Here is a 15,005-nt window from a genome sequence, read left to right as displayed (position 1 = left end):
CATAACACTTTTTCAGAAGCTCAAAGCTCTTTACATTGAATCCTAACTAGAAACATGGAAAGTAAAACTAACTAATCTGTCACTCTTCTCACGTAACACTCATTAGTCTAAGCATTCATTAATGATTGATGCTTCCTGATCATGTTTTTTTAAATGAACAATTACAGTGCTATTGGCAGATTGGCAGCCTTTAGCACACAGATGAGAACATGAAGCAGGTCAGCTGGTGGTTATGATAGTGAAGCCCTGGGAGTTATGTCACTCTGAATTAAGGCTCAGGATGGGCAGTCAAAGCAGCATCACACTTCAAACAGTGGCAGTGGCAGTAGGGTGGTAGAGAGGATAAACTATTGTAGACCTGGTATACTGACAAATACAATGGGCAAGCCTGTGGGTTTGAAATATTCCATTGTATAACTAAGCAATAAGGCCTGAGGAGGAGTACAGCCTTTAGCAGTGATATATTGGCCATATACCACACAACCCCGAGGTGCCTTGTTGATATTGTAAACCAGTTACCAACATAAAAAGGACAAGTAGTTTTGCATCATACCTGTGGTATATTGTCCGATATACCACGGCTTTCCGCCAATTAGCATCCAGGAGTCAAACTACCTGGTTCCTAGCACTGCGTTGTATACACAGTATTCCAATATTCAATTGACCAGTTCAATGTGATATTGGGTGTAATATCGATAGCCCTTCTTGAGTTAGAGTGCACAGCAACACCAAAAATGCAGAGCATGATATGCAAATGGTTTGAAGCAGAAATCGCCACATCACAAATACAACGAGGCACTTCCAAAAAAACTTACGCTTTCCACCCAGTTGAGATTTAAGGACAATATCATGTTGATTGCAATGACCAATTGAAATGGATTTTGGACCACTGATATTCTTAATTCTTTGGTTCTATTCCTATACAGAACAGATGCATGGGAAATAAAGCAATATTGTTTACACGGCTACGGTCTGTATGGAAAGCGCAATTTTGATTGCACATGCTACATAACATGACATGTGTACCCTCCCATCACACAGGTACGCACACACAAACAAACACACACACACACACACACAAACACACTTGCATGCACACACACAGACACACACATAGTCCCAGTGGCTGGGAGGTCAACAATATGGAGGAGACAGAAAAGGACTACTGTCCACAGACATTCACACACACAGCCTAAGGCACTATGGCAAAGAGAAATGTGACTTACAGACTCTCCCACTCTCTAGAAGGAGGAAAACGAGACAAAACAACAGAAACCGACTTAGATGTTTTATAGAAACCCCTTGCATGTCTACTGTTGCACATAACAACCACCCCACAGTTAAACACTTCCCTCAGTTTAAAGGGATGGTCAAAGTCAGATGTTTTCATTACTCAAAAGTAGTCAAGAAGTGCAAAAACATCAGACAAACTTTGATTTGGAAGTGAATTATCCCTTTAAAAACGGTCTTTATAGAATCCAAATCATATTTGGGCTTGTTACAATTTTGGGCTATGTAATGTACTAGTGGTTATATCTGCCTTTTTGAGATGGTGGGTTCTGAGACACAAAGACATGATGATCATTAGTTCAGACAATGCATGTGGTCTGCGTGGTGGGGCCATGCACTGGATGTGTCCACACACACACACACACAGTCAAACAGATCAACATGGAACATGCCAACGCAGCCTGAACACACACCATGCAGGCCATGTAACCATTTCAAACCGGCAGGCTCTGGGGCACCTGCAGTGTGAGCAACTGTCCACTTGGCTCCTCCATTTTGGCTCTGGAAGGTTTAAGGATAAGAGGGTTCATACGTAGCACCTGACTTACGGTTTCATGTTGAAGATGTCGCGCACGCCCATGCTGGCCTCGGCGCGGTTGCGGTTGCGCTCGGTGAGGAACTTATCCTTGGTCCAGGTCATGTGGACTCGGTCAGGGCCTGCGTCGGCCTTGTCGTTAAGTGCGGCGTGAGACGCCGTGTTTCTGTCATGGATCAGCTGGGCCTGAAGGAGAGGGAGATGATGAGAGAGTGATAGAGAGAGAAAGAGAGAAGAAAATAGAGAGAGAGAGACTACAGGCTAGAAACCATAGAGTTGCACAAACCAGGTAGGTTATTATATTTGTGTTTTTATATTTGTTTTTATTTCTATTCATTTTTTCAATTTTTGGGAAAATTCTGTTTAGATTTAGTCATTTTTACTTAGGTTAAGTAAAAATATTTATATTTATTTATATGATTTAGTTTTAGAGACAGAAAGCATGCATGGGACGCTAGGGGCCATTGGTGTTGTATAGTTACTTGTGTGTTTTTTAGGATGTCCCTTCTTGCAAATGAGGGGCAGTAATACTTAAGGTGATGGGTCAGGTCATTGGTTAGGTTTAAATTATAAAGTAAATCTCAATGCGACTTGGATTTTAAAATAACAGCACAGACTGGTTCAAAAAGTATGGTGGAAGAAAACTCTCTCTCGCCCATGTTTACACCAATCTAAATGCTTTTTAGTAGGACATGTAAACATAATCAAGTTATCTAGCCAATTCTTTCCCTTATAGCTGGTGAGAGCTAGTGATAGTGAGGCACAAGCTAGGCCTATTAGAAACATCGACATCTCCCGGCCACATTTACCATCCAGATTCAGTAGCTTGAAAACCCTCAAAAAGCATGAAAACCCTATTGAACACCACATTAGATTTTTGCCTAAAGTTGAAAATTAATTCATGAACATAATTCATGATGTTTTTTATTTTATGTAGTTAGTTTTGGAGTCAAAGATAATAGTTTCTGTACAGTTGTACTTTTTCCGAACAGGTTTTTAATGATTTTATTTCAGTTTACTGAATAGTTTTTTCCTAATTAGTTTTAGTATCAATTACTATAATAACCTTGCCTGGTAGCAACAACAACACCACTAAGACAATCAACAAACATTGTAAAAGCATTTATGGCTGACTAACACAATCAAATCAAAATCCATGACGTGCAAAACAACACCAGTGTTCTCTAAACAGGCCAATATCCCTTTAATAAGGAGTGAGGCACCAAGTACTGTCTGGAGCTACAACACAGTGAGATGGAGTAATGGTGACGTCCACGGAGAATTAACCAGGTGGAGAGGGATGAGTGGAGAAAGGAGAGATGAACAAAAAGGAGGATTACACCACAGTGCACGCATGCGGAATGAGGTGTGTCCATGACGTCCATTATGCCACTACGGTGAGTAACCTGCAGTTACACAGCCACGGTCACCATCTACCATAGAGGGTCTATCCGGGAATTACTTTAACTGGACATTTTGACTGGGCTTTAACTTACTTTAGGTCCCGGACTGTTAGTAGCTGTGGATGTGGCTGTGTAAGTGTGGTCTCTGAGGGTTGGTGACTGGGGTGTAATGGTAGTCTCAGTGGGGGCGAGGGGCTGCAGTCACAGGGGCATTGGGGGTACAGATGGTGGGTGTTGGCTACCTCGTCCTCCTGTGTGTCCTCCAGCTCTCGACTGGGGCCAGATTCTGAGCCCGCGGCTCCGGTTTGGTTATTCCTCCTGATGGAGCTACGTGACGAGTCAGTGATACTCTGAATCTGAGGGCCGTGTTGCCCCATACCGCATACGCAGCCAGACAGGAGAGGGGGCCAAAGGTCATACAACGAACACTAGGCCAAGGTGGGCTAGGATAGCCCTGATAGACACAAACCAATAACATACAGGGGTGGCAGGTAGAGCATTGGGCTAGTTTCCGAAAGGTTGCTGGTTCGAAATCCCTGAGCCGACTAGTTGAAAAAAGTGCCCTTGAGCAAGGTATTTAACCCTGATTGCTCACGTAAGTCACTCTGGATAAGAGTGTCTGCTAAATGACTAAAATGACAAATGTTTAAAACAATACAGTGACTTCAGAAAGTATTCACACCCCTTGACTTATTCCACAGTTTGTTGTGTTACAGCCTGAATTCAAAATGGATTCAATTGATTTGCTTTCTCATCCATCTACATACAATACCCCATAATGATAAAGTGAAAACGTGTTTTAATCATTTGTAGCATTTTTTTTTAAAATGAAATAATATGTATTCATACCCCTGATTCAATACATTGTAGACGCACCTTTGGCAGCGATTACAGCTGTGAGTCTTTCTGGGTAAGCCTTTAAGAGTTTTCCACACCTGGAGTGTGTAACATTTGCACATTATTATTTTCAAAATTCTTCAAGCTCTGTCAAATTGGTTGTTGATCATTGCTAGAAAACCATTTTCAGGTCTTGCCATATATTTTCAAATAGATTTACAAACTAACCTGGCCACTCAGGAACATTCACAGTCTTCTTGGTAAGCAACTCCAGTGTAGATGAGGCCTTGTGTTTTAGGTTATTGTTCTGGTGAAAGGTGAATTAATCTCCCAGTGTTAAGTGGAAAGCAGACTGGACCAGGTTTTCCTCTATGATTTTGCCTGTGCTTAGCGCCATTCCGTTTAGTTTTTTTATCCTGAAAAACTCCCTGGTCCTTAATGATTACAAGCATACCCATAACATGATGCAGCCACCACTACGCGTGAAAATATGGGAAGTGGTACTCAGTCATGTGTTGTATTGGATTTGCCCCAAACATAACACTTTATAAGACAAAACATGTGAATTGCTTTGTCACAATTCTTGCAGTTGTACTTTAGTGCCTTGTTGCAAAACAGTATGCACGTTTTGGAATATTTTTTATTATGTACAGGATTCCTTCTTTTCACTCTGTCATATAGATTAGCATTGTGGAGCAACTAAAATGTTGTTGATCCATCCTCAGTTTTCTCCTATCACAGCCATTAAACTCTAATTATTTTAAATCATCATTGGCCTCATGTAGAAATCCCTGAGCGGTTTCCTTCCTCTCTGGCAACTGAGTTAGGAAGGATGCCTGTATCTTTGTAGTGACTGGGTGTATTGATACACCATCCAAAGTGTAATTAATAACATCATGCTCAAAGGGATATTCAATGTCTGCTTTGTTTTTAACCCATCTACCAATAGGTGCCGTTCTTTGTGAGGCATTGGAAAACCTCCCTGGTCTTTGTGATTGAATCTGTGGTTGAACATCACACCTCGACTGAGGGACCTTACAGATACTTGTATGTGTGGGGTACAGAGATGAGGTAGTCATTCAAAAATCATGTTAAACACTATTATTGCACACATTCCATGCAACTTATTATGTGGTTTGTTATGTACATTTTTACTCCTGAATTTATTGCCATAACAAAGGGTTTGAATACTTATTTACTTAAGACATTTCAGCTTTCCATTTGAATTCATTTGAAATCATTTCAAAAAACATAATTTCACATTGACATTATGGGGTATTTTGTGCAGGTCAGAGATACAAATCTATATATATATATATATATTTTTAAATTCAGGCTGTAACACAACAAATGTGGAAAAAGTCAAAGGTTGTGAATACGTTCTGAAGGGACTGTATGTCCTATCTATTTACTGTATGTCCTATCTATTTACTGTATGCCCTATCTATTTACTGTATGTCCTATCTATTTACTGTATGCTTATAAGACCTCCCTAATGTAATATCAGGTAATAGAGCTTTCCAACCAAGTGAGGTCAGGGCACATCCATGGCTGTTCAATGTGACCCAAAGCACTGACAGACTAAATCACATTCCCATGACACTTTTCTCTTTACAGACCAACTTAAAGTAAGTGCACTCAAGAAAGACCTGAAACAATCGCATTGCATTTAAAACACTACAAGATAAAGTTCTCAAGGAAAATACCATTCATTTTCTGATACAGGTGTTGCAAAACAATAACAGATTATATCAATGCTCGCTTAATTCCCATATTGACTTGGAGTGCATGCCAAATGGCTCCCCATTCCACATTTAGCACACTACTTTTGCCCAGAGCCTATAGGCCCTGTTGAAATGTAGTGAATTATGAAGGGAATAGGGTGCCATTTGGGGCACAATGTTGAAGGGCGATTGCTGCACTGTTGTAATGAGTGTACCCTGCAGACAGGGGGCGGTGTTACCTCTCTCTCCCTCTCCGTCCGCGACAGCTGCATCTGTTTCAGCATCTGAGAGCGCTGCTCCATCACCAGGGTCTTCTCATAGGTGAAGGCTGAGATGTCGCTGTCGTGCTGTACTCACACACACACACACATTATCCGAAGGGTAAACTAAACATCACACATTTTTTATATTTAACAAAAACCCTGATGAAACTATTTAATTTTTTACCCCTTTTTCTCCCCAATTGGTAGTTACAGTCTTCTCCCATCACTGCAACTCCCCTACGGACTAGGGAGAGGCCAAGGTCAAGAGCCATGCATCCTCCGAAACATGCCTGCCAAGTCGGCACTGCTTTTGACACACCGCTCGCTTAACCCGGAAGCCAGCCGCACCAACGTGTCGGAGGAAACACCATCCAGCTGGCGACCGAAGTCAGCTAGAGCGCATTGGGACAAGGAAATCCCGGCCGGCCTAACCCTCCCCTAACCCCGGATGACGATGGGCCAATTGTGCACCGACTCATGAGTCTCCCAGTCACAGCCGCCTGTGACACAGCCTGGGATCTAACCCGGGTCTGTAGTGACACCTCAAGCACTGAGATGCAGTGCATTAGACCGCTGCGAGAGTACGAGAGTTTCTTCCTTTTAATATCTAAGGATATCAAAAGAAACTGACAAATATGAGAGACATTTAAGAGTGATTGAGCTACACCTCAGGTTTCGTCATCTCCAGCTATCGGTCAATAGGGAGATGTCAGTGCACCAGAGGTCTACAGGTAAGCTCACCATCTCTACCACCTCCACCTCTGCGTCCAGACGAAGGTGGTAGAGGAACATCTGCAGGTCCTTCTTCATCTGAATACTGTTGTCATCCATATTAGCCACCGTGAAGATACGCATCTTACACTTCCTCCACACCTGAGATGCGTGGGGAGACAGGAAGAGATAGCAAGAGAGAAAGAGGGGGAGTGTGAACACAAGTCATCCCTAGCCTAGGGTATGGGTGTATAATGATACGTGCCCCTATTTGTGTGTGTTAATAACTAAGTGTGTGCATATGTTAGCGCGTTTGGCGGTGCATCGTGTTTGTAATATTCCACCACAACAGACTGTGAATGGCGCCACTATAGATACCTTGTGCTGGCGAAGGAGGAAGGGCAGTAGCATGAGCAGTCCTCCATCATGGACAACCCACCACACGTCTATGGTGCCCTGGCCCAGGCGGTCCGCGTTGGTGGGGAAGCTGTCCACATTCTTGGCCACAAGCAAGGCTTGATGGGCCGCTGTGGTCTCACGCACAGTCTCTGTGGAGGGGACAGAGAGAAATGCTGTTAAATTAGCGAATGCACGCCATCTCAGTAATGGTATTGCATGGGGTTTAGTACCATGTGATAGGGGTTATGCTCACATGAAAAGTAAACGTCCTGAGCTAATTAATGTTAAGACCATTTTGGTGTGGTCTCAAATCCAAGTGGGTCACACTGACTCACCGATGAAGTTCTTCCAGGATACGGGGTCGTTGGACTGTTTCCAGGTACCGGGCCAGGCCATGAGGACCGTGTTGTGTTTCATGCCCCCAAGGCCTGCTGTCTGGATGAGGTGGGAGAAACCATCACGCAGGTTGGACGACGCCACCACGTGGCAGAAGCCCTTGGTACGCTCCGTCGTCATCGACGACTTGATGTTCTGTTGGAGAAAGTCACGAAGAGTGAGAAAAGTTTTCCACTAGTTACCACAGCCAGACTGACTTGACACAATCGGAATGGACTCAACCTGGTAATTAATGTCTATGTTGGTCTACCAGTAGAAGGCAGGCAGTCTCTGCCAGTGGAATAAGACTGGAAATGTCAACAGCCACTAAACCTCTCTGGTTGGTTCTCTTAACAGGTCTCTCTCAGACACGTAGGACACATCTAACTTACGACTGTTGAGACGCATCTACGGTGTAGGAGCTGAGCCCGTGACTACAGTACCTGCTCGGCCTTCTTGACCTCGGCCTCCTTGGTCATGTAAGTGCCCTCCAGCACGGAGCCCACGATAGTCAGGCCTTTGCCTGCTTTGAGCTGGGTGCAGAAGGAGAGCAGGCGTGGGTGTTTCACGGCGTGGTCAGAATCCAGGTTCAATAGCAGCAGCATCTGGGGCCTACGACCCGGGAAGACAGGTGCGGTGAACCATCAGACAAGTCATACTGAATTGTATTATACAAGGCTGACCAAGAACCATACTGGTCCAACACATTGCTTTGATGATGAGATGATAAAGGGCATTGAATTTCAGATTATTGTCTAGCAATCTGTATTAACACCTGGGAACATTGCAGTGACATTTGTACAGACATTTGAGTTCAAAATGAGATTGCCATAAGCCTGCACGTCTAAAGGTGAACTTTTAAACACATCTATTGATGGGATTCCTGATGGCTGCAGCTGATTGGATTAAGTAATGGGTCGTTCCATGTCATCTCAGCAAGCCATGACACCCAGCATCTCAGATATTTATGAAATCATTTATGTAGTTAGAAACAGATAAGATTAGCATTCCTGCAACATTATTTTGTTGAAATGTAATTTGACCTAATTGATTGCACCCCCAAATTGGCCATTTTAATTTATAGGATTCATATAATATTAAATAAATATAGTACCCAACATCCGATTTGGACCAAACTTTTTTCTAACGATGAGTAAGATATGAGGAATCCAACAAAACAGTCAAAAGCCACCCACGGACCCCCCACACCAATCCCACCCATGGACCCCCCACGCCAATCCCACCCAGTTTTCAGTATCATGTTTCTATGTCTGACAAGTAGAATGGAGCTGCGGCTCAGAGTATTGTTTCTTCATCATGTGTAATGTTTTCTCAGTGAATTTGGTGATTTTTCTTTTCCCCTGTTCAGAGTAATTAGTCATTGAAGTTGTTTATGTCCCATCCTACATCCTGGTATTACCAGGTTCTGACCACTAGATGGTGCTGTTGGGTGATTCTCAACATTAAATTACTTCACCAATCAGTGCTGTGGAGTGGGTAAGCGATTTCATCTGTATAGGAAAGTAATTAAGAGCAAATTGTATTTTGCCGTAACAGCATGGGTTAGTCACAATGAAAGACAAACACACACACACACACAGTGCTGCTAATCACAGTGTAGGGTGCAAGATGCAACTGAAAATTTGAGGGTGAGGCGGGAGAAGATGGAGGAAGATTGCCTTGAAGAGCTGGGCACCTTGTTATGACATGGATTATCTGAATTAGGCCCATGGAATTATACACGGAGGAGCGGCTTCTGTGGAGTAACTTTGAATATCGTTGAACTTCCGAGTTGGTTTAATGTTGGACCAGAGAAAACATTAGCTAGGTATGCTCCACATCAAAGAATGTTATTAACCGGTTCCCATGCTTTTAAAATAATGGTTCTGTTCCAAAACAGTATAGATCACTTTCGATTTCAGTTCGGGTTCGTTCCTCAAATAATTTAGCTATTTTCCAGCTGTTCCCTGAATCAGTTCCAACTCTTGGTTTTCTTACCTTGTAAGAAGTTTATGGACACCAACCCATAAAAATAAAATCACCAGGAACAGCACCATCTAGTGGTCAGAACCTGGTAATATCAGGATGCAGGATGGGACATACATCTAACAACTTCAATTACTAATTTCTCTGAACAGGGGAAAATAAACATCACCAAATTCCCTGAGAATACATTACATAGAATGAAGAAACAATCCTCTGAGCCGCAGCTCCATACTACTTGTCAGACATGGAGGATTCCTAACGGCTCCAGTATTGGTCCTGCTGTCGAAGGCTGGTGGCACATTGCCAGTTACTGTGTAAAGAGGCTTAGGGGAGCGTCGTGAGCCGAGCGTGGGCGGTGTATGAGGGTAAGTACTTGGTAGCCTGCCATTCTCATCAGGCCAGATTGCACAGGGAGAAATATTGATTTTGACGCTGTAGATTAGGGCTTTCCCTGGAAATGGGACTGTGGGTGATGCCAGGTGCATGAGGGAGAGGACCAAAGACTGACCTCATTCTTTCCTGATGTAAATGCTCCACTTTTTGGACAGGCACAGTCCTGCGGCTGCTATGCTTAGGCTTACTGGTATCTTTTTTTACAGTGAGATTACATAGAAGGTTCAGCGATTCATCAAATAGTAACTCTTTCTCTGGATTACTCAGATGACAAATGGTACCAATTCACTATGTTCCCCAGCATAAAATTATACTGTTGAGAAAGCCCCAAAGTTGGTTATTGCTGGTTGTTCAGCCCCAAAGTTGGTTATTGCTGGATGTTCAGCCCCAAAGTTGGTTATTGCTGGATGTTCAGCCCCAAAGTTGGTTATTGCTGGTTGTTCAGCCCCAAAGTTGGTTATTGCTGGTTGTTCAGCCCCAAAGTTGGTTATTGCTGGTTGTTCAGCCCCAAAGTTGGTTATTGCTGGTTGTTCAGCCCCAAAGTTGGTTATTGCTGGTTGTTCAGCCCCAAAGTTGGTTATTGCTGGTTGTTCAGCCCCAAAGTTGGTTATTGCTGGTTGTTCAGCCCCAAAGTTGGTTATTGCTGGTTGTTCAGCCCCAAAGTTGGTTATTGCTGGATGTTCAGCCCCAAAGTTGGTTATTGCTGGTTGTTCAGCCCCAAAGTTGGTTATTGCTGGTTGTTCAGCCCCAAAGTTGGTTATTGCTGGTTGTTCAGCCCCAAAGTTGGTTATTGCTGGTTGTTCAGCCCCAAAGTTGGTTATTGCTGGTTGTTCAGCCCCAAAGTTGGTTATTGCTGGTTGTTCAGCCCCAAAGTTGGTTATTGCTGGTTGTTCAGCCCCAAAGTTGGTTATTGCTGGATGTTCAGCAACAAAGTTGGTCATTGCTGGTTGTTCAGAAATGCGGCATTAATGATGGCACAAACAAACGTATTTGCACATAAACCTAATCCCACGCACACACCTCCAGTTCTTGGTGTGGGGCGGCGCCTCCTCCAGGCGAATGAGGGCGTAGCGGGCGGCATTCAGAGACAGACCATTTATACCATCACCCCACTCCTTCTCCGCCCTGGAGATTGAGAGAACAAGAAAAAGGAGGACTCAGAAACACAATCTAACATGCGTCCTGTTTGTGATAAGGGAACCAATGTACCATGCTACTGTGGAATCTGGTAACTCTTACCCTCTGTATTCAATGTACTTGTAGATGCAGCCAGCGATCAGCATGGCCACCAGGGCATAGTACCAGGAGGAGATGAACATCAGGGAGAGACACAGACTGGCGCCCAGGAAAGACAGAGCCCTGTGGAGGACGAGAGACGGACGAGAGCATGGAGGTCACAGTCAGTCATATAGGAGTACATTTTGACAGCCCAAAAATGACAAGCTGATTCCTTAAGTAATAAAACCTATAATATTAATTCAGATACTCTAGCTGATGTAAAAAGGGCTTTATAAATAAAATTGATTGATTGGTTAATGTGCCCATAGAAATCGGAATGCACCATAGCACTGCAAACAACTGAGCTCGTTCCATGGAATAGCTCAGCAGCTCACAATTGGGCTTTACTGTGGTATATATTTACTGTTACTGTGAAACCTTAATCCCAGACAGCAAATACCTTTCTCTGTTTTAGTACAGATCCATTTATTGCTGGACACGCCATACAGGTGTGTGTGTGTGCATTCACTATACAAGCTTACACAAGCTGAAGGGTGGACCTTGAATACTTGGCCAGTTTAGGGCAATGAGTTTTATGCGGTCGAGTAGGGGTGGAGGCAGTGGCAAGTCAAATTCAAGGACTTTCAAGAACTTTAATAGTTGTAATAATTATTTTAAAGGATCATCAATTCGTAATAGTACATATTATGCAATTGCTTCTAGTCGCCACCAGGTGCCAGTATATCACCACAAACTCCTGAAAAAAAATTAACTTAGTATTTTTTTATTTGACCTTTATTTAACCAGGTAGGATAGTAGAGAACAAGTTCTCATTTACAACTGCGACCTGGCCAAGTTCTTACAAGTTCTACTCAATAATATGCTGTTTCACTACTTATTTACTACATACACGAGTGGTAAGTCAGTACTGATGATTTTGTCATTTGAGGAGTGATGAGCAGAGTTCTTGGGACATGTTTTTATTAGGCATCTTAATAGCTACAAAAAAGCATCTTGCTTCCGACTGGCAGCTAGTGTCGCCGGTCAGGAGAAGGGCGATGGGCTGTGTGAGGAAAACGGCACGTGAGCGACCACCAGAACAGCAGGAGCGCGGGTGCCCCATGAATGAGGCGAATTGCAAAGAAGTTAACAAAATTATAAAATGCAACGTATAAAGTGCTGGTCCAATGTTTCAGCATCTCAGAGAGAGCGAGAGAGAGTGAGTGAGTGAGAGAGTGAGCAAGAGAGAGAGAAAGAGAATGTGTTCTCGGGGGGGATCTGCCACTCAGCTCAATTACAACATTCTCAGGTAGAGTAAGGAGGTTTGCTGCTCGGCTAACAGAGACTGCTATAGTACTTGAGAAAGCAGGAGAAAACAGTGAAGCTAATTTGAGAGGGCATTCGAACAGCCAGCAGCAGCATATAGAGAGAGAGGGGGGCTCCCGTTTACCAGTGGTAGAACTTGAAGCGGGGTCTCCAGTTAGGGGTGCGCAGCAGTGTCTGGAGGGCACAGGCCAGGTTGACAAACAGGTAGCACATCAAAAAGAACCTGAGAGTGAGAGAGAGATACACAATGAGGAAGTGGTAAGATTACACACAACTACCATTTGTCAGTAAACCTCCAGAGACCAGTTCTGCAACACTACCTTTAGGCTACAATAGATGGGAAAGCAAGTGTGAGAGGGAGGGATGGAAGGAAGAAGGGAAAGGAAGAGAAAGGTAGAGAGAGAGGGAGAGAGGTAGAAAAGTTGTGAGAAAGGGGCGGAGAAAGTCAGACAGACGAGTGGAGAGGGGGTTGAGACCAGGAGAGAAGAGGGAGGAGATGGAGATGATAGTAAATGGGGGTACTCACATGGAGAGGATGGGGGCGACAGCGTCCAGAGAGGCAATGAGGATGCCGATCTCACAGATCCCACCAGTCAACAGCAGGGCCCAGGTGGGCTCTCCATTAGCTTTGCCATGACCAAACACCTGGGACACAGGGAAATTCCAGAGAGTTAGTGTGTGTGTTGCTGTGTGTGTGTCTACAGTGTGTGTGTCTACAGTGTGTGTGTGTGTGTGTTCTGACCTGTAGGAATGGCACAATGCCGTCTCGTGCGATGGCCTGCAGCAGCCGGGGGGCTCCAGTGAGACTCTGCAGACCTGCTCCACAGCAGGAGAAGAACGAGCCAATCACAATCACCCAGGGGGAAGGCCAAGCAAGGATGCCAATCACGAGGTTCCCTTTGACCGAGTCCCCAAACCTAGGACAGACGGGCACACACACACACACACACACACACACACACACACACACACACACACACACACACACACACACACACACACACACACACACACACACACACACACACATTCATTAGAAAATTACTCAGACAATACGCACATACACACGGAGACATGCATACCCAAGCTGCTGAAAGTAGAAAAATACCTTGCCAGCGAGACAGAAACCCTTTGACCATTGTGTGCCCAGTGTAATTAACTTGAACTCTTAACCTGACAGTGCTATGTGCAACAAGGGGCTACTATGTGTCACAGGCAAATAGCTTTTTTAAGGGGAAACTGTGATGTTTTTAAACCAATTTTTCAATGTCCCAAAAAACTATTTGGGCTTCTTATCGCTTAATGAGGAGACACCTTAACCCATGGTCTGTTCCTACTTAAGAAAACAGGAGTTTTTAAGGTAACTACAATAATTCAAGCAAAGATTGAATGTCCAGATGAGGCTCAAGAAATAAACAAGACATTTGTGCTGCTTTCATACCAAGTGCGAAAAGTGAAACAGCACTTACTTGTCTCTGAGCACCACTCCCTCGATGCAGGCGCCAAACAGTATGACAGAGGAAATGTCTGGGTGACGCAATTAAGGAAATTGGCCTCCAGAGGACCATAGGTGAAAAACCAACCAGGGTCACATTCATTTGAGTACCACATGGATTAGAGTATAGCAGGGAGAGACTACCTGGACTTGTCCAACAAGGAATTCTCAATTGTGATTACCATTGCAAAACTTGCTGTCTCTGCCTGGCCGGTTCCCCTCTTTCCACTGGGATTCTCTGCCTCTAACCCTATTACAGGGGCTGAGTCACTGGCTTACTGGGGCTCTCTCATGCCGTCCCTGCAGGGGGTGCGTCACCCGAGTGGGTTGATTCACTGTTGTGGTCATCCTGTCTGGGTTGGCGCCCCCCCCCCACCCCCCCCACCCCCCCTTGGGTTGTGCCGTGGCGGAGATCTTTGTGGGCTATACTCAGCCTTGTCTCAGGATGGTAAGTTGGTGGTTAAAGATATCCCTCTAGTGGTGTGGGGGCTGTGCTTTGGCAAAGTGGGTGGGGTTATATCCTTCCTGTTTGGCCCTGTCCGGGGGTGTCCTCGGATGGGGCCACAGTGTCTCCTGACCCATCCTGTCTCAGCCTCCAGTATTTATGCTGCAGTAGTTTGTGTCGGGGGGCTAGGGTCAGTTTGTTATATCTGGAGTACTTCTCCTGTCCTATTCGGTGTCCTGTGTGAATCTAAGTGTGCGTTCTCTAATTCTCTCCTTTCTTTCTCTCTCTCAGAGGACCTGAGCCCCAGGACTACCTGACATGATGACTCATTGCTGTCCCCAGTCCACCTGGCCATGCTGCTGCTCCAGTTTCAACTGTTCTGCCTTACTATTATTTGACCATGCTGGTAATTTATGAACATTTGAACATCTTGGCCATGTTCTGTTATAATCTCCACCCGGCACAGCCAGAAGAGGACTGGCCACCCCACATAGCCTGGTTCCTCTCTAGGTTTCTTCCTAGGTTTTGGCCTTTCTAGGGAGATTTTCCTAGCCACCGTGCTTCTACACCTGCATTGCTTGCTGTTTGGGGTTTTAGGCTGGGTT

The 15,005-nt window shown here is 44.5% G+C and overlaps 1 protein-coding gene across 8 annotated transcripts in view; it reads right to left on the bottom strand.

Moving 5' to 3' along the window:
• The window catches only part of slc12a7b (solute carrier family 12 member 7b), an 86,731-nt gene that overhangs the window by 5,636 nt on the left and 66,090 nt on the right, over positions 1 to 15,005 (bottom strand). For 3 of the 8 annotated variants that reach the window (XM_052504648.1, XM_052504655.1, XM_052504658.1), the window contains exons 11-24: positions 13,930 to 13,987; positions 13,203 to 13,377; positions 12,987 to 13,105; positions 12,585 to 12,683; positions 11,156 to 11,275; positions 10,937 to 11,041; positions 7,981 to 8,149; positions 7,498 to 7,693; positions 7,142 to 7,311; positions 6,794 to 6,925; positions 6,029 to 6,136; positions 3,471 to 3,584; positions 1,839 to 2,011; positions 1,227 to 1,241 (exon numbers count right to left, since the gene is read on the bottom strand). In XM_052504648.1, coding sequence (XP_052360608.1) covers positions 1,227 to 1,241; positions 1,839 to 2,011; positions 3,471 to 3,584; positions 6,029 to 6,136; positions 6,794 to 6,925; positions 7,142 to 7,311; positions 7,498 to 7,693; positions 7,981 to 8,149; positions 10,937 to 11,041; positions 11,156 to 11,275; positions 12,585 to 12,683; positions 12,987 to 13,105; positions 13,203 to 13,377; positions 13,930 to 13,987 — 1,753 coding nt within the window. Of the gene's footprint in view, positions 1 to 1,226; positions 1,242 to 1,834; positions 2,012 to 3,470; positions 3,585 to 6,028; positions 6,137 to 6,793; positions 6,926 to 7,141; positions 7,312 to 7,497; positions 7,694 to 7,980; positions 8,150 to 10,936; positions 11,042 to 11,155; positions 11,276 to 12,584; positions 12,684 to 12,986; positions 13,106 to 13,202; positions 13,378 to 13,929; positions 13,988 to 15,005 lie in introns of those variants that run through there. The other 5 variants (XM_052504661.1, XM_052504667.1, XM_052504653.1 and 2 more) reach the window with 4 other exon arrangements.

This window comes from Oncorhynchus keta, chromosome 4 (genome assembly GCF_023373465.1).
Source record: "Oncorhynchus keta strain PuntledgeMale-10-30-2019 chromosome 4, Oket_V2, whole genome shotgun sequence".
In the NCBI taxonomy this organism is placed as follows: Eukaryota; Metazoa; Chordata; class Actinopteri; order Salmoniformes; family Salmonidae; genus Oncorhynchus; species Oncorhynchus keta.
Note: the sequence above shows the minus strand (reverse complement) of the source record. Positions and strands in the feature narration are given on the sequence as shown.